Source organism: Lathyrus oleraceus, chromosome 5 (assembly GCF_024323335.1).
Source record: "Lathyrus oleraceus cultivar Zhongwan6 chromosome 5, CAAS_Psat_ZW6_1.0, whole genome shotgun sequence".
Lineage (NCBI taxonomy): Eukaryota > Viridiplantae > Streptophyta > Magnoliopsida > Fabales > Fabaceae > Lathyrus > Lathyrus oleraceus.
The window spans coordinates 642,367,740-642,386,837 of record NC_066583.1 but is presented as its reverse complement, the minus strand read 5'-3'; the positions used below and the strand labels follow the sequence as shown (position 1 = coordinate 642,386,837).

Genomic DNA, 19,098 nt, shown 5'->3' with positions numbered 1-19,098 from the left:
GAAACATCAATACTTTCATTTAATATATTTTGTTTGCTAACAAAAAAATATTATGTCAGTAAGACTCCGACAATTCACCAGAATCAGAACATAACCTCGAAACTTAAAGAATGCTTAAAAAAATATTTATAAATTATCCTCCATTAATATTTTCACATTGACAATTAAATTGAACTCACAACTTTTAGTATATGAGTTAACTCTTTATCAATTGGGACAATTTCTAGCGTAGACTAAATATTATACATTATATTATATTTCATTAAATTTTTATTAAATTATCTAAAATATTAATAATCTTTCTCGTGGATATGCCCAAATATTTAATTAATTAATTAATTAATTATTTTTTGATATTTTAAAATTTGTTAATATTGTTGACATGAGGATTTTCTTTTTAAAGATAATATGATATGTATATATTTATACAATTTTTTTATCTGAATGTACACATGTTCTAATTCTAATAAGTATTTATAATCTAATTAACTAAAAATACTTTTAATGCATTGATTCACTTTTTTAAAAAGCTCTCTCATCCTTTTTGTATTTAAATTTCTAAACTTTAATTTTGTGGTAATTTTGATGAGTCTTGAAATCCAATTCATTTAAACTTTTTATAGTAAAAAGATAATTAGTATTGAGTTAGTTTGTTTTTGTTGTTTATTGTTGGCATTCATTTTTCTATTTATATGTAATCCTTTTTATATCATTGGATATAAATGAAAGTATTAAACAACAAAACAAAAAGAAATTATCTTTACCACAACATCTAAGACAAAAATCCTCTATATTCTCCCTCTCTATTTATAGATAGATTACACATATTCTAATTTACATATATATACTCTCCAAATTCTTATTAACATATTCAAGCTCTCATCTACATTCTTTCTTCTCCTCTTCTATTTTATTTTACTTCATTTTCATCCCTTAGATAAGGGAGATAGTATTCAATTAATTCTTCAAGAATTACAAAAATGAAAGACGTTATTGGAAACCCTCTACGCCTAAAATCAGTGAATCATATCTCCCTTATCTGTAAATCAGTTGATGAATCTATCAACTTCTACCAAAATATTCTTGGATTCATTCCCATTAGAAGGCCTGGATCATTTGATTTTAATGGAGCATGGTAATTAATTCATTCATTTAAATTAATTTTCTTCAAGTTTGGTAGTTTTTATTTTATTTTATTTTTTTCATGTGATGATGAATTTTGCAGGCTATTTGGCTATGGAATTGGAATTCACCTTCTTCAGACAATGGATCCTGAAAGTATTCCAAAGAAGAAGGAAATTAATCCAAAAGATAATCATTTATCATTCCAGGTAAGACTAGTTCATTTCAATCCAATTAATTATAGTGTTTAATTTGTTCATTTAATTCAACTACCAATTAGTATTTAATAATTGATTAATCGGAAACCATGATATTTTTTTTGCATAAATAAATTTTGTGTTTTATTTTTGAAAAAAAGTTAAACTATTTCTGTCCCTTTTCTGGCTATAGAGAAAGGACAAAAACAATACAAACGTTTTCTATACCTTAACTTATATTGCACACTTCTGAATGTTATGATAATGACATGACAAAGAGGTTGCATTATACAATTAATTAAAAGTCATATAGGTGAATAATTAATACAAAATATGAATACGCATTTTGTTTTGTAATATTATCACATCTTAACAAAGACGTGTCTGGTATTCGACATATATGTTAGTGATTCAGTTTGTTGTTGTGTGTATGGATAGTGCGAAAGTATGGGAACAGTACAAAAATGTTTGGAGGAGATGAAGATTGATTATGCTCGTGCGTTGGTGGAAGAAAATGGAGTTAAAGTTGATCAATTATTTTTTCATGATCCAGATGGTTTCATGATTGAGATATGCAATTGTGATAATCTTCCCGTTATTCCATTAGCTGGTGACATGATTAGATCATGCTCTAGACTCAATCATGACATTATGCAACAACAGATACAAGTTGTCAACCATATTTGAGATCATGAGAACTTTGAGGTGGGGAATTAGAAAGACAAGTTAATTAAATATCAATGTTATGTTATGTATGAGCGTGAGCCTTTCTTTTTTAGTTTATACATATGTATGTATGTATTATATCTCTTAATTTGTACTTTCTTATGGATGTACTAGATTCCTTTGCAAAAGCAAGGAATTATATATAATATATATTTATGTAACCTGTTTTTTTTACTGCACAATTAATTGTGATAAACCTTTAGAGAATCAAAACTACACTAAAAAAATAAGAACTCCAACTCCAACAAGAATGAGTACTCCAAAGTGACAGAAATTGGGATCTGCTTCTGACACCAAGAAATGATCCTAGGCCATATTTCATTTGATACAGTTATTGGAAACTAGGTCGTATAACACACATCTGTAGGAACAAACTAAGCTATGCAATCTAACCAAATCAAAGATAAATTTATTATTGTGATTACTAATATCAACATTGTTGATAGAATGGCTGGTTGATTATATATATATATATATATATATATATATATATATATATATATATATATATATATATATATATATATATATATATATATATATATATATATATATATATATATATTAGATGCATTAACAAATGTTGAGAAATCTTTTCAAAATGACATTTTTTTTCTAAATTAAAATACATCAACTATTCCCTTGGTTGGACAAATAACCGATGGAAAAAGTGATATAGATCCTCTCGATTAGGCCTCCCAATCGATAAGAAAATTATTTTCCTTTTCTAGAACAAAACAATATATTTTTCTTCACTTTCGCATTAACAAATACAAACGTGCCTTCTCGAACTTCATATTCCCCCTCGAAACATCATCTTTCATAAACGAACGAAGTAAGGAACTTCATCTTCTCCACTAAATCAAACTAAAAAACACCATTTCTTCCACAAATCAAACTCGAAAATACTTTGTCTTCTCTGCTCCAACTCAAACGAAGTAAGGAAAGGAGGATAGAAACTCGAAGAAGGAAACTCGATCAGAGCAACGATCAAAACTCAAAAGAAAGTCATTTCTTTGACTTCTTCATTACGTTTCTGGTGGATAAATATTTTCTCCCTATATGTAACTTAGAAAAGTTAGTTGCTATTGTGTTAAGAAAAATGTTTAATGTTGATATCTCTTTTAAAGGTGTGGAGAAATTTTAGTTGAATCTTGGTTGTTAAAATTGTTTAGTTTATTAATGTTTTTGGGTTAGTTTGGCATTTGATCGTGTTAAGAAAGTGTGTGAAAAACAAAGGTGTTTAGAGTTTTGATATATTTTCAACTTGTAAATGGCATAGTTTGGCCAAAGTTCTTAAACCGTGTGTGTCTAATATAATTTAGGTGTAGATTTATTACAATGTGACTTAGCAATGTTTTGATTTTACAATGTGACTTAGCAAAGTTTTAAACATAGCAAAGTTTTCATTCAAAATGCATGATTTGTTTAAGATTTTGATTTTATTTTTAAAAAGTAGTAATGAATCATAGTTTGATGAAAACTAGTAGATTAAGTGCGTAGTATGAGAATATACTGATTGAATTTCTTCAATTTGAAAAGAAAAAAATCTTCGTGAAAATAATGATTTTTTTATTGTCCTTGTGTTTTGTGTGAGAATACGAAAAAAGATGGAAATAAAGAAATATTTAAACATCTATGTTGTGATAGAATTTGTCAAAATTATACGAGATGGACGTGACATTGTGAGGTAACAAAAATCCCAACTACGTCATTAGAGTCGTCTCAAACAATTTGAAGGCTTTGTTTAAATTTTTAAAATTGGACCTTATTCAGACTCTTACCTAGACCGAGATAAATGTGATATCAGTCAATTAGCCTACTTGACCATGGTTATAGATTGCGGGTAATCCCGAACATATCTTGGTCCCACGGGAGAAAAATCATATAACCTAAAAGATAGAGAAAATGGTAACAAGAGTGACGTCATGTCAAAATATTTAAATGTTATTTAATAGCAAGTGAGTTGATCTTATGACATGCCTTTAAATATGATGCCAATTTAAATGTTACTAAAAAATTAAAATATTATTTTGAAAGAATGATTATATAAAATGTTCTTAAAATTTACTTATATTTTTGTCGAATAAGAGTTTATGAATTGATGAATTTATATCATTAAAGCCTTAATAAACAACTAAATAGGAAAAAACTGCTATGTCTTTAGCCTGACATAATAGAACATTTCCACTTAGCTAATTGAAACTAAATGTCTTACTTTTGAACAAGCAAATAATTTGTTATTTAATTTAATATTTCTATTGGTCTCTTCCTATAATATGAGCTAGGGGTGTTCAAAACCAAATCGGTCCAATAAAAAACCACAAACCGAACCTAACCAAACCGCAAAAACCGCATTTGGTTCGGATGTGTTTGGGCCACTTTATGACAGAACCGCACGGTTTGGTTCGGTTTGCGGTTTATATTTTGAAACCAAACCAAACCAAACCAAACCGTGTTATTTACAACCCATTTATTTTACACCAAACCCAAACCCATTACTAAAGAAAGAAACATGAAAACATAGGGTTAACAACAGAACAGAAGCATGAAAACTTAGAAACGCATCGAAAGGTAAAGACAAAATCGTACGCAGAAGAAGGCAAAGACAAATTAGTTTATCATCTAGGGTTTCTCATCTTCATCCTCTTCACAATCGAAAGGTAAATCTCTCGCTTCCTCATGTTTCAATTTCGTTTTTCATCTCCTCTTCTTTAATATCCCTTCTTCTCTCTTTCTTAGATATGACTATTGAGAAGGAAGTCAGTTCTGTTGCCAAAAATCAGGTAAAATATAGAAATTATTCTCTGTACTTGGGAATGAATGTGAGTTTTTAGGGAGATGGGTGAGTTCATAATTTGTGGTTAGTTGTCAATGATTGATTGGTTCAGTTTTATGATGATGTGACAATGTTAGTTTGGGTTCAATTAGTTTGTTCAGTTATGGTTAAAATGCATATCTGGTTTGAATCAATGGATTGTGATCTCATGACTCGTTGCTGCTCATTTATTTGTTGTTGAATGTGTGACTGACATGTTATGCATTGTTGAATTTCTTGCATTGGTTGTTATTGATATGTTATGTTAATGGACTTTTGTGAAGTTATTATGATACCTTGTATGATAACAATTTTGTTGTCATGATGCTTTGTGATGATTGAACTGCTTGCCCTGTTGCATTGCTCTTGATTGTATTTACTGTTGCAACCTTGATGAATGATGCTTTGATCTATTATGCTTGATGTAGAATGTTAGGTTTGGATATGTTGGCGACAACTGATGTTTTACTGAGGGCTTATGAATGACAGGTTTGTTTGTATGATCATTGCAATTGGGTGCATGTGAATGGTTGCATTTCTTGTAAATGTTTGCATCATTAATATGATGTTAGGTCTGCTATGTGCATATGCGGGGTGAAATGCTTGATGACAGGGTTGCAACATTATTGATGTGCATATGCGTGGACTGGCTGCAATGTATGGCGCATAATTGTTGGTTGCTACAGCCTGTTGTGAAATTTTTATGCTTAGCATGATGATTGGAAATGTGCAGCTTGATCTGTTACATGTTATGATGACGTGTTAGGTCTGCTATGATGCTTGTTTCTGCAGGTTTTGTGTGGTGCTGCAGTAGGATAGCCATGGCTTGTTGCATTGAGCTTCAATGGGCTTGGTAACAAGGTTGTAATTGGTCTGATAGCATAGATGTTTGTATGTTAGGTTTTTTGTTCATGATTTCCTTTTATTGCCTTGGTTTGGTTTGGTCATGTATGGTGCATTGTTATGTCACTTGTTTGGTGCATTGTTATGTCACTTGTGATAGGATATTAATTGAACTATATGCAGACTCAATTAAGTGCAGTTTAAATATTATGCAGTAAATTAACAAACAGTATATGTATATATATTTGCAGTCTGAAAATAGTCCATCGATGGCGATGCCTACAGCAAATCCATCTCAAACTATTGATTTGGACAAACATGAAGATGGTAATGTTCAAAATAAAAAGAAAAGGAAAGTTGGAGAAGTTGGTGATTCTAATGCTAATGATTCCAATGATGGAGATTCAGGTAAACAAAAACCTTGTAGGCCTAAATCTTGGGTTTGGGATCATTTTACAAGAGACACTTCGGGTACTCGTGCTAAGTGTAATTGGTGTACGAAGTCGTATGCTGCTGATTCACACAAAAATGGAACCACCAATTTAAATAACCATTTGTTGCATCAATGTAAAAAAATTCCCAAGAGTGTTCTTGATCCTACTCAAACCACTCTTAGCCTTCAAGAAGGCGGTAAAGGAACTAGTAATAATACACTTGTTGGTATCCATTTTGATGTTGAATTATGTAGGCAAGCTTTAGCTAGAATGATAATTATGGATGAGTTGCCTTTTTCGTTTGTTGAAAATGAAGGATTTCGTTATTTTATGAGTGTTACACAACCTAGGCTCCCACTTCCGGGAAGGATTTCAATTGCTAGGGATTGTTTGAGTCTTTACATGAGTGAAAAACATAAGTTTAGAGACTTGTTTACTAAAACAAATCAAAGTGTCTGTCTAACAACTGATACTTGGACTTCTGTGCAAAATATTAATTATATGGTTCTTACTGCGCATTTCATTGATCAAGACTGGAAGTTGCATAAAAGAATTCTTAATTTTTGTCCAATAACATCTCATAAGGGAGAGATAATTGGGAAAAAGATTGAAAAATGTTTGGAGGGTTGGATGATAGATAAGGTTTTCACCATCACAGTTGATAATGCTGCTTCAAATGATGTTGCTATCTCTTACCTAAAAATAGAATGGAGGATTGGAATTCACATCCATTAAAAGGAGAGAATTTACACGTAAGATGGTGTGCCCACATTCTTAACCTTGTTGTCAATGATGGGTTAAAGTTGAAGAAAATGCATTCTTCAATTTCCAAAATTAGGAGTGCGGTTCGATATGTTCGTCAGTCACCTGGCCGTTTAGATAGGTTTAGGACATGTATTAAAGAAGTTAGGATACAAGACAAGTCTACAGTGCAATATGGTTGTCCCACTAGGTGGAACTCCACATACCTTATGCTTGAAAGCGCATTGAAGTTTCAAAAGGCCTTTAAAAGATTAGGTGAGAAATGTGTTGAGTATGCGATGTTGGAAGGTGGTATCCCAAATAATGAGGATTGGGATAATGCCAAGTGTTTTGTGAAATTTTTGAAGTTGTTTTTTGAAATCACTACGAAGGTGTCAGGTTCAACTTATGTAACATCTTCTACATATTTCATGGAACATTGTACGATATTGGGGGCATTGAAGACTTGGATGGAATATCATAAAGATGACCCATTACTTACAAATATGGCTAATGCTATGAACGATAAATATAATAGGTATTGGGGGGATGTCATAAAGATGAATAAGTTAGTCTTTATTGCTGTCATTTTTGATCCTCGACGTAAGTTCCAGTTTATTGGTGGGGATTGGATAAGTTTTATAATAAGGAAGTTGTTGATTCTCTGTGTGATAAGGTGAGGCAAACATTAAACAAAATGTTTGAAAGCTATAGTCTTTTCTTAAGTAAAGGCCAAGTCGAAAGTGATGTACAAGAAATAGAGCTATCAGAATTTGTTACATCTTCTAATCATATGGATGATCAATTTGAGAAGGACATGGACCAAGATTCAAAAATTTAAATAAAAATGAAGTGGATTTGTATCTCATGGAGACGAGGGAGAACAAAAGTCAAGATTTTGACATCTTGAATTGGTGGAAGGTAAATTCCACCAAATACCCTACTCTTGGTATAATGGCTAGAGATATCTTGGCTATGCCAATATCTACTGTTGCTTCGGAGTCTGCTTTTAGCACCGGGGGTAGAGTTCTTAGTTGTTATAGGAGCTCTCTTACACCACACACTGTTGAAGCTTTGATATGTGCACAAAATTGGTTAAGATCTTCCCCTTTGAAAGTGGATATTGAAGAGCACTTGGAAGACTTGGAGAAGCTCGAACAAGGTATATATAAATTTGTAAACTTTATTTGTTCATGATTCTATTTTATTCAATTGTTTGTTTTATCTAATATTTGTTAATATATTTGATATATTTTTAGAAATGGCTCCGATCCCATAACTAAATGAAGGATTTTTTGATATTGAATCTGATTAGTATACGTGCTTAAAAAAAAGGTATGTTTTTAATATTTGCTTCCTTTTAAATTCCAGTTTAACCTTTTCTATCATTAGGACTTTCAATTTGGTTATGAGTTACTTTAAGTTGCTTGCTATATAAATGACTCGTCAACTAAGTTGCTTGCTATATGCATACTCAATTAAGTGCAGTCTAAATATGAAATAGGAGTTAAACTACCTCAACTACTCAACTTTTAGTTTGGTGGGGTTGGCTAGAATATGGATCTGTCTTATTTGTAAAACCAAATTTTGAAATGACTTAACTTAATCATTGACCATTGAACTGCACAATAAGTTTGGTAATGTTTATTTGATATGTGACAGAATATGGATATGCATTTATTTATTTCATATGGATCTGCATTTATTTATTTTATATGTGACAGAATACTTGACTAGAATATGGATCTGCATTTATTTATTTTATGTGTAACAGAATACTTGACTTTCTCTGAACTTTCATGGTATATATATAACCTATTCTTTATTATCTTGTCATTACTTATGACTCAAAAATCAATCTGTATCAAGAAACTTCAGATATATATCAGAATCAGTTCAAAGATAAAAGGACTAATGGCATTTAAAGGGTTTGTCTTGATTGAATACTATTTTTATAAGTTTGGTAATGTTTAATTAATGATGTATTAAGTTTTCTCCTTTTACTAAAGACTAGAATATTATTAGGACTTTCAATTTGACTGAATTTTGCATTTGTGAACAAACAAGATGGATGCTAGAAGACACATGAACCAATATTATTATGAGGATGGATGCTAGAAGACACATGAACCAATATTATTATGAGAAAACAAACGCCATTGTGAACAAACATGAAGAATTATGAATTATCAACTATGTAGTTTTTTATGAACAAACAGAAAGTTTTAATTTATGTATTGATTTGATTGAATACTATTTTTATAAGTTTGGTAATCTGTGAATTACTTGTTATTCGGTAATGTTTATGTATGAATGATTTGGTATTTATTTATTATTGACTATACATAATAAAAGTATTGTAAAAAACCGAATCAACCGAACTAACTCAAACCATATTGGTTTGGTTTGGTTTTTTTTTAATCTTCAACCGAACCAAATCGAACCGCATGTTTTTTTCTCTTGCGGTTCAGATGATTTTTAACATTAAAACCGCCCAAACCGCACCGCGAACACCCCTAATATGAGCCATCTAAATGTTTTAGGCCATGTGCAACGGGCTTGATTGCACACCCACATGGTCGACCATGTGTATCGCAGAAACATTAAGTTGATTTATATATGTATGATCGACAAGAAGATATGATCTATGATATTAGAGAATATTCTTTTAGGAGAGTCCATATGTATAATACTTTATATAGTGATAAGGAAAAACCTGTATATTCGAGGTGCACAGATTTTACACATTGCCAGCAGTGTTAAGACTATTTAATCTGGAGATGAAAAGTTGGTGAATGGATAGAAATTTAACTAAATTGCTTGAATTGCTGAAAGACATGTACCCAGAAGGTAACACGTTGTCGAACCATAACTATGAGACCAAGAAGATATTGCATACAATGGGTATGGGCTATATAAAAATATGTGCATATCATAATGATTGTATAATATACATGAGAGACTATTAAAAACTAAATTAGTTCTCGAAGTGCAGGGAGTCACACTACAAGTTGAAGGATAAAGATGTTGTTGATGATGGTATAAACACAAAGAGTCCTCCTTCCATGGTGATGTAAATGACACATAATATTTCAAGGTTCAAAATATTGTTTGTTGATGTAAATGACACAAATAATATTAGATGGAATGTATATGAAAGAAAATGTGATGGGAAGTTTTTCCATGTAGCTGATTCTTTGCAATGGAAGAAAATTGATTTGTTGTTTCCAAATTTTAGCCATGAGCCAAGAAACCTTAATCTTGAACTCATTTGGTAATCTTAGTACTAACCATACTTTATTGCCTATTATTCTCATAATTTATAACCTATCTCTAAGGTTATGCATAAAACGCAAATATATGATGGTATCTATGATGATTTTGGGTTAAAGACAAACAAGAAACGACATACATGTTTATCTAAGTCCATTGATTGAAGATTCAAGAGGTTTGTTGGAGGGATGCATTGACGTTGATGATGCATATTTGAGTGAAAGTTTTAAGATGTGTTCCATGTTATTTTGCATAATTAACGACTTTCTTGCATACAATAATTTATTTGGGTACAATGTTAAGGGACATAAAGTGTGTTTTACATGTGAAGCTGATACATGCTACCTCCAATTAAATAATTGAAAAAGACTGTTTATGATGGGTATCAAAATTTCTGAAACACAATCATCAATATTGAAGATTGTGAAAGGCTTTTAAAGTAAAACACAAGTTTGATATTGCATCAAAACCCTTAATCAACGAGGAAACTTATCAAAGACAACAACACATTAATGTTTTATTTAAAAAGATCTAAAAAGAACTTGTGGAGAATAATATATGGAGAAAAAGGTCGGTGCTCTTTGATATTCTATATTGATATAGTCTCAATATAAGATATTGTCTGGATGTGATGCATATGGAGCAAAATGTGTGGGATAGTATAATTGGAACACTTCTGAAACTTAAAGGAAAGAAAAAAGATAGTAATGATGTTCATCTAGATATGATGAAGATGGGTATACGACAAGAATTATCCCTAAAAGAAATAGGTCAAAGAACATATTTTCCCCTAACATGTAACACTCTGTCTAGAAAAGACAAAAAAAGTTGTTGTGTGTGTTTGCAGGGTATCAAAGTTCCAAAGGGATACTCATCAAATTTAAATAAACTCGTCATGTCTTGATGTAACAACGTCTACCAATGGCTATTCGGGACATCTTGCCAAAAATATATGAGGGAAACTATAACTAGATTATGCTTATTCTTTAATTCTATATATAATAAAGTCATTGATCCATAAAATTTAGACAAGTTGGAACATGAGACTGTAACTATCTTGTGTCAATTGAAGAATATTTTCCTCCATCATCTTTCAACATTATGATTCACTTAATTATTCATCTAGTCAAAGAGATAAGATTTTATGGCTCAATTTACTAAAGTGGATGTATCCAGTATGGTGATACATGAACATTTTTAAAAGTTATACTAAGAATCATTATCATGCGAAAGTTTTAATTATTGAAAGGTACATCATAAAATAAGCTATTGAATTTTATTCAAACTATTTTTCAGAAGTGGATTATGTAGGAATATCCATGTCTCATCATGATAGAAGATATGAAGGTAGGGGAAATTTAAATTTAAATGTTAAGTTAATTCGCCCATGGCCGTCATAATATATTAGTAGAATCCATTAGAACAAATGAGCATGGTGGGTATTTTTGTGGTATTGGACGAGGTATCACCCTGAGTCAATACTTCAGACCATTTTCAAGTAATGTAGATGTGGAGTTCAGATAGATGGATTAGTATATTACTTAGAGGATTTGACATCAATTGGAGAAGAGTATAGAAAAAATTATGATTGTAGTATGTATATGTTTAGTTTTGGAACACTTATATTTCTTTGTCTATTTGAAATTAGGTGTTGTGTGTTACTATTGTTTGCATTTTTAAAATTATGTTTTATGTGTTGTACTGTTTGTATTTTTAAAATCATGAGTTGCATGTTGCGTGTTGCTGTTGTTTGTGATTTTAAATTATGTGTTATGCGTTGTAGTTGCTATTGTACTTTATGGTTTTAAATTATGTGTTGTGTGTTGTTTCTATTTCTAGAATGCAAATGTTGATACCGATGGATTTAATCTTCCAATAAAGTATAAATCTAGTAAATTATTCTGAAAACATTGTTGTGGGTGGAAGCACAAAAGGTAGTTGTTCTACATCCCGTCATAATAATTAGAAGTCTCATCCACTTGATGAATTGAAAAGATTGACATGCTTGGTCATGGATCTTAAAGATCACATATGAATACAGTTAGAGCATGATCCAAAGCATGTAGGCCTTTTTTTATCTTTCACCAAAGTGTTTTAGAGATCTGGTGTGTGGTACTGAGTATCTGATGTAAATATGTAGTCATTATGAACACAATATGAGTCACTCTAAACACATTTTATTTTGGTCTATTAGCCATTTAAATGTATATGGTACAAAATGTGTTCATTTAAGTTTTGTTGTAAATATATTTAATTTTTGTTTTTGGCTTTATCACCATTTAAATATATGATACAAAATGTGTCACTTAGGTTTTGTTTATAAATATATAGTTTATAACTAAAAATATGTAAAAAGAAAAAAATTATATTTAAAAATAGAAGTCTTTTCACATTGGTTTCGCTGCATAACTGATGTGAAAGTTATCCCCTACACCTATGTCAAAATGGTTATAAGCTTGACCAAGGTGAAAAGTGAGGCACGTTACTTCGATTACAAGCCTATCCGATGTGAAAAGCGTGTAATGCAACTTCGGTTAGGATCTTAAACGATGTAAAAAGTGATGCAAATCACTTCGGCTCACTTACTGATTAAGGTGATAAACTATTTTTCACCTTGGTCAAACGCCCGATGTGAAATGTTACAGGCTTACCATAAGGCCATATGTTAGCTCAGTCATCCAACGGATGTGAAAAGTGTATCCCAATCGATGTGAAAAGTGTTTTTTGGTGTAGGTTATTTTACTTTTGAAAATTAATTTCTCCAAAAAGAAGGAATAATCCGATTTTCAAAACTCTAAATAATATGGATAAATTCGCTTAGACTATATGGACATATTTGTACACCATTATTAAAAGTAACAGTTTTGTTATTAAGTTATACATCATATAATAGGGCAATGCAAATGATCACATTCATTGATTTGAATAATGTGACAACTATGACACCCCCAAACTACTACTACTCAAATACAACATACAATTTCATAATCATAATAAATTAAAACATGCATACACGAGGGCATCATATTTAATTCTGCCAGAAATAACGCATGCCCTGGTCACATACAAGTAACACGGATTATAAATCAAAACTAAATAACCAACATGCAAACTCACACAGCGGAATTGCATTTCTCTTCATAAATGGTAAATAGTGATGATTCCCATAAATCATTTACCATAAAATATCATTTTGGGCTCTAAGGCCACTCAACATCAAAACCAACATATCTAAATAACAAGATAAAAAAGAGCACAACAATATCTCTCAACATCAAAACAAATACAAATAATCCCATAAACCCAAGTGTTACATGACCAGAGCACTATAGACTACCTAGTCAAAACACAACAAGAACTAGCCTCTGAATCTAATCCTTGTGCGAAGCACCACTATCTCCAGTACCTGAGCGATGTCGTGATAGAACATCATTCCAACATAAGGATGATAATTCAAATCATTATAGGAAAAACATAATAAATGAAATATATAACAAACATACATATATTATTAGAATTCGTCACGCTTCATACAAACATGCATCATGTCATCTTATTAAAGAATCACATGTTTACCATCATACGACATGGCTCAACAATCCATAAGTATCCATTTATAAATACTAAACGATATAAAAAAGTCATATTTCACAACATATCAATTTCATGTACATATTATCATCCACCATCATTTACAAATCATCATCAAATATGTATACAACTTTCACATGATTCCATAATGTGTACAAGTCACCATTTCATCACATATATCACAAATATGCATACATATCACATCAACAACACATCAACAATTCATATCAAATGGATCACCTAAAATCCACGTATATGCATATCTACCAAAATCATATCCATACAATCATATCACATAATCACACAAACAACAATTCACACTGACACGTGCGACTCAATGTGTGACTCAATGTGATATGCATGTGGATCCCATCCGTTATCATTTTCGACTTGCCGAGCATCTCTCAAATAGACTAGATAACCACCTCTAAAACTCGATTCAGCCTTAAGCTTTCAAACCCCATTCGGCGTTAGGTTTGGGACAACCAAATAATCCACGCGAGATTACCCAACATTGCCTCTTTCATAGACTCACGCTAGTGTAAGTGTGCAACAACAACAAGACTCGTGCAATTAAAACGATCACAACCCCTTAATCATACATAAGCATGCCACATTCAATATTTTTACAACATACACCTAACATGACTTCAATCCCAAACAATACATCAAATAACATTCATCATCTCATCATAACATAATAACATAAAGCATACAAGCCAATTCATGATATTCATCAAATTCACCAATTCACATCATCACATACATAATTTCAAGTATTATGTTTCTTCATAAAATCCATCTAAAACCATCCAATACATTCCAAACAATAGAAAACATGTCATTCACATTCACCACACATACAACATACATCCATATTCGGATTCTTTTGATAAAATATTAATCTACTGTTATCAAAATAAATATCACATTATAGATGATATTCTTAGCTTCGTAACGGTCCAAACGACACCTCAAACGGAGTTACGATTCAAAAGTTATTGAATTTACATGTTTTTCAAAATGCTTTCAAAAACCAAAAAATTTGCTGTTGCGAAAATGCTGTCAAAAACCAGAATTTTGCTGTTGCAAAAATGCTGTCAAAAACCAGAATTTTACTGTTGCAAAAATGTTGTTGTCCAACACGAATTTTCATCATAAAACCACATTAATCCATCATTTTTCATGAAATAAATAGTTATACAACTTATATATATATATATATATATATATATATATATATATATATATATATATATATATATATATATATATATATATATATATATATATATATATATATATATATATATATATATATATATATATATATATATATATATATATATATATGTCATATAGCAACTATTAGGATCATAGAAACAAGATTCTAAGCTCCACTAATTTTCACCAAAATTCCAAATTAACCATTTTCAAGTAAAACTTAAACATGCAATTATACACCAAATCATGTGCTATACACATATCCATTCATGAAATTCAATATAGAAACATCATAGCATAACATAAACATCAATTTCATGGATTAAAACATAACCCCAAATCCTAAGTTCATGATATCTAACCCACATACATTACATACATTATATTTACTCATGACCACTTGAAATTCCACCCTTACCTTAGTATAGATGAAATCTCTAGGTCCTTCTTCTTCTAGTTTCCTCTTATCCTCTTTCTCTTCTCTCTTCTTTTCTTGTTTTACAAAACTAGAATATTTTTTTTAATTATCCAGTTTTTTAAAAAAAAAATCAAAAATAACTAAATTTTTAAAAAATTTCCAAAAATGGCCATTTTTGGCCCTAAAATACACTTAGGCGCCACCCTAGTTGGCGCCTACCCTTAAGGGTAGGGCAAGTCGCCACTAGGAGTGACGCCTACCTTTAAAATGTTTTTTTTTTATATTTAATATATTTTTTTTTTAATTAGTTTAAATTTATTAATTTATATTTATTATAAATTATAATAATTTATATAATTTATAAGATATATATATATATATATATATATATATATATATATATATATATATATATATATTAATTTATATATATATTAATTTAATTTATAAGTAATTAATAGTATTTATAAATTTTTGGGAGAATTAGGGTTAATCATGTTAGGTAGGTATGACCTAATTAAAACCCTAATTCCCCCTAAGACTAATTAATCAAGTGCGACACTAATTAGGGTTAAGTACATTGGTGTACAACCTAGATCTTGTCCTATAAATGAAGTGTTATTTCCTTGCATTTTCTTCACCACTATTTCCTATCACTTTCTCTATCAAGTTGAGTTCATGGCATCCCCCAGACCGTCATCATGGGAGCGGACATCATCAAGGCGTCCGGATCCAGAACCAGTAATCTTAAAAAGGGACGGGCATGTTATTTTCTCGCCTGTGAAACCCCCAATGGAGATGAAATTTTGGAACATCCGTTCGTTGGACCAACTAAAAAGATCCTTGATGTCTTGGTTAGAGGGAGATTACCAACCTGGTGAAGTCATCAGAAGGATTCAGAGGCTTAGAAGAAGTATCTCATTTGAAACTGGAGAAACGGTATGTTCGTGGGTTGAAGTTGAAAGCGACATTGATTGCAACCAAATGATGCATGGATCAGACGACATAGTGTTAACTATTGTAATTTCCTAGATTTTAAGGGTTGTTTGTGATGTTGTTTGTGTATTTGCTATTGTTGTAGTACTTGTTCTTGTTTTAGTACTTGTTCTTGTTCCAGTATTTGTTTTTGTTTGGTAATTGTTGTTGTAATGTTAGATGTTTGTGTTTGTTGTTCCAATGTCATCTTCTATTTGGAATAAAAAGTAAAATTTATTGATAAATAGCATTGGTACACAGAGTTATGAACTAATACAACTATGTAGTCGAAGTAGATCCACGATATGGACATTTGTTCTTATTATGTCTCAGTTGTCGACATATGCTACACTTCCTCTGCATTTTCTCTGTGACGTCCATTTCAGTTCTAATGCGCCTGCTGTTTGGGCGACCACTTTTATTCCGCCGCATCGATTCTTTGTGCCAAACAATTTCCCCGTCATACTCTGGCCAATATGCCTCCAATGCTACCACCGGAAAGGGATTTTCGTATACATTGAGCAATGTTGCAACTTTGTAGATGGGAGACACTAGCGATAATGCATCGAAGTGGCTGTGTGAACACGCTGCAATGACATGGGAACAAGGCATACGATAGGCCTGAAATTGACCACAGTCGCACCAACGGTCTGGTATTAGGACCCTATACTTTTGTCTGGGCAGCCCTTGGTTGTGGTCAATTGTTTCCTTGACACTAAAAGTGTGGCCATGGCGGTCGAATTCCGTAACCCGATGGCTGCTGGCTTTGGCAGATTCCTGCCTCATAAACTTCATGCAGGCATCACTATATACTTGACTCGTCTGCAACACTTCATGCCAGCGCCTGCCTCTTGTTACGAACAACGTTGCCATCCGAAAATAGGTCGCACTCACCAATGCGGTTACCGGGAGGTTACGTATGCCCTTAAAGACGTCGTTCATTGATTCCACAAGATTTGTTGTCATGTGGCCCCACCTCACCCCATCGTCGTATGACCTAGCCCACTTTGCTCTGTCAATGTTATCGATCCACCTCCCTGCATCAGAATTTGCCAACACTATTTCCCGGCGGTAGTATTGGAATCCAGGTTGGTTTAATGCATACCCCGCGTTTATCAAATTTTGCTTCAAGAAGTTATCCTTGAACTCCCGCATAAAATTTTGAGCAATATGCCTGATGCAGTAGACATGGGTAGACGGGGGGTCATGCCAACCATTTGCTGGATTATTGTATGCACTGTCTATTGAAGCGTGCCTGTCAGAAATCACACAGATGCCAGCTTGTGGAGTCACGTGCGTTCGGAGATTCTTAAGGAAGAAACTCCAAGCAGCAGCCGTTTCTCCTTCTACCAATGCAAAGGCTATTGGGAAAATATTAGAATTTCCATCTTGTGCGACCGCCATCAGTAACGATCCTTTGTATTTCCCATACAACCAAGTTCCATCGACCTGAATAAGCGGCTTGCAGAATGTGAAACCTATGATGCAGGGACGGAATGCCCAAAAAAGTCTATGGAATATTCCATTACCTTCTAGACAAGTTCCGTCAGGGGATTGTGCCGGCAAGGTCTCCATTATAGAAACCATCCCAGGTGAATACAAATGTAGTGCAGCCAGGTAGCGCGGAAGTTGTTTGTATGATTCCTCCCAATTACCGTATACCAGTTCAATAGCCTTGGTTTTCGCTAACCAAGCCTTTCTGTACGACGGTGTATATTTGAAAACAGCAACACAATGGGAGATAATGGTTTTGACCTTGAGTGACGGGTCAGCTCTAACAAGAGGTATTATGGAATGGCAGATCATATCATGACTAAGTTTGCGATGATCCTGTGCCATGTTTGTGTTGACGCAAGTGTGAGCTTGAGAAATGGACCTTATCACCCACGCGTTATATTTCTTCTTGTACGATGCCATCAACCTAAACCCACACTCCGGATTTTTGCATAAAATAACGTATCTTTCCGGGTTTGATTTGTTAACATCGTAGTCAACACAGTTTTTCAAGTGCCAATTTTTTATTGCTAACAGGCACTCCTCCTTGGTCCGAAATTGGTCACCCTTCTTTAACTCCTCATCAGACCTCATATATGGGTTGTAGAACATATCTGATGAGGGCTCATCCTCGCCCAAGTTAAGGGTTGTGTAGTGGGCAGGCGGTGAGTACCGTTGCGCTATAGGTATTTGTACTTGGTCTTCGTCTTCGGAATCACGGTTCACCAAGTCATCAACCACGTCTTCTGCATCATTAACGACATCGTCTTCAACGGGGTGTTCAACGTCTTGTTCGTCATCAACCACAGGATAAATAACCTGTGACTGAATATTCTGAGTTGGTTGGAATTGTTCCAACACAATGTACAACACTATATAGTCGTAACCAGAATACTCATGGTTAGGAAACATGTATTGTGCCTCCATGTCATTTTGAATCAATGTCTTATAAAACCTGACTGAGCTATTTTCAGAAAAAAAAAGGTTGTTGGTAAAAAATTTGGGACACAGGTTGTCTAAGTTTGGACTCAATATTTTTTTTTCAGATAAGAGAAGTTAGCTCCTCTATTTAGACAAAAACGAGTGCAATCGGTGTTTCTAAATAGGAAGCCAGACATATCACATTCATAAGTCTCACCATTGACGTGAGCTTTGATTTTGTATTGTGATGAAGATGCCATGATATGTGAAGATTTTGTGAAGATATTGTGAAGATATATGTGAAGTGAAGATATATCTGAA

The 19,098-nt window shown here is 32.4% G+C and overlaps 2 protein-coding genes across 2 annotated transcripts; both read left to right on the top strand.

Moving 5' to 3' along the window:
- Window positions 1-829: 829 nt before the first annotated feature.
- On the top strand, window positions 830-2,206 carry LOC127087562 (glyoxylase I 4). The gene is made up of 3 exons (XM_051028464.1): window positions 830-1,135; window positions 1,226-1,331; window positions 1,758-2,206. The coding sequence occupies exons 1-3, from the start codon at window positions 981-983 to the stop codon at window positions 2,004-2,006; spliced, it is 510 nt and encodes a 169-aa protein (XP_050884421.1). The 5' UTR covers window positions 830-980; the 3' UTR covers window positions 2,007-2,206.
- Window positions 2,207-5,975: 3,769 nt separating this feature from the next.
- On the top strand, window positions 5,976-8,160 carry LOC127082632 (uncharacterized). Its single transcript, XM_051022861.1, has 5 exons — window positions 5,976-6,518; window positions 6,747-6,824; window positions 7,558-7,606; window positions 7,777-8,043; window positions 8,141-8,160. The coding sequence occupies exons 1-5, from the start codon at window positions 5,976-5,978 to the stop codon at window positions 8,158-8,160; spliced, it is 957 nt and encodes a 318-aa protein (XP_050878818.1).
- Window positions 8,161-19,098: the final 10,938 nt, after the last annotated feature.